General features: G+C 41.2%; 1 protein-coding gene across 1 annotated transcript in view; it reads right to left on the reverse strand.

The window, feature by feature from the left end:
* The window catches only part of PCID2 (PCI domain containing 2), a gene marked incomplete at its 3' end in the record, with an annotated part of 8,656 nt that overhangs the window by 6,060 nt on the left and 1,205 nt on the right, over positions 1-1,391 (reverse strand). The window contains exon 2 of the mRNA XM_009082576.1: positions 127-216. Coding sequence (XP_009080824.1) covers positions 127-216 — 90 coding nt within the window. The remainder of the gene's footprint in view (positions 1-126; positions 217-1,391) is intronic.

Below are 1,391 nucleotides of genomic sequence, written 5' to 3' on the forward strand. Positions count from 1 at the left end.
TAAGAAGAAAAGGGATGCAAACCTACAAGGGATCCTGGTGTGGCTCTGAGATTTATCTCCCATGGAAATGAACCCACAGAGAGAGAAAAACTGTAAGCAAAACAAAAGCCAAAACCAGATTCTCACCTGTAGCCTTGGGTTTGCAACATGTGGATGTTTAAATGATACTAATTCTGCACAGAACTGTCCATCTCTGCTGTCAATGGCTTCTTGGACCTACCAAAGAACAATAGACACATTACAGAATAAAATCCAGCAACAGGCACAGGACCACAGAAATCACCATCTTGTCACCACTGTTCATCCACAAGAATATGAAATCAGATATGAGTTCTTAAAGGCTTTAAAACTGAATTAATACTTCTTTTAATCCATACTACTTGATACTTACTACTACTTTTTTATTTTCAATAAAAAGGTCTCAGGGAGAAGGTAGGGTGAGCACTATGGTGGGTTTTTTCCTTGCTTATAGGATACAAGCAAACCCAGAGGATCTCCACACAATTTACATGGGTTTAACACTGTAGAACAGCAATTGTCAGCCAGATTTGGCTAAGCTTATTAAAACTCTAACTGGACATAGGGGCATCTAACACATATGTGAAGGCTAATGTTTTGTGTAATGCTTTAAAATGCAGACAGGTAGATTTAACACACTGGTATCATTCCAAAGGCAGTGTCTGACATGAGATTGGGATCTATACAAAATACTTTTGAAACCTGCCAATGCTGTAAATGTTACATTCCGTGGGAGAATGGTTTAATTCTCCTTGTAAAAAGTAGTCTGCCTGACCAGCTTACTGGGACATTCAGGTGGGAATTTCTTCAGTTGTGGAAGTAGTTTTAGGTATTATTTCTAAATAGTTTCTTTCCCACTGCTTGTGCTTTATTTGTGCATCAGTTTATGACCATTAGCTCTTGTTTTATTGGTTTCTAAAGTAAGAAGACTCTGATCATCATCTTGGCACTTCCCATTCATGGACTTGAATCCATTCATGAGGTCCCTCTCAGTGTCTCTTCTGGAGACTGAACAGCCCCAACTCCCTCAGCCTTTCCTCATCACTGAGGTGCTCCAGTCCCTTCAGCATCTTCCTTGCCCTCCCCTGGACCTGCTCCAGGAGCTCTATGTCCATCTTCACAGAGCAGATCACTGTCCTGGGAGATCTCAGACCCTCCATTTTTGAGACTAAAACACAAACAATCACTTTTTATGCCCTTAACTTAACTGACCTGACTCATGTCAGGTGAAATGAGTAAGATGATAATAGCAACGAGATGGTGCAGAAAGAAGCAGCAAGAGTGATCACACCAAAAGCTTAACACTGACGGTTCAGTCCAGCTGGTACAGAAACCCAGAACCAATGAGGTTGGAAGGGACCACAATGGGTCAT

Source organism: Acanthisitta chloris, unplaced genomic scaffold (assembly GCF_000695815.1).
Source record: "Acanthisitta chloris isolate BGI_N310 unplaced genomic scaffold, ASM69581v1 scaffold19149, whole genome shotgun sequence".
NCBI lineage: Eukaryota > Metazoa > Chordata > Aves > Passeriformes > Acanthisittidae > Acanthisitta > Acanthisitta chloris.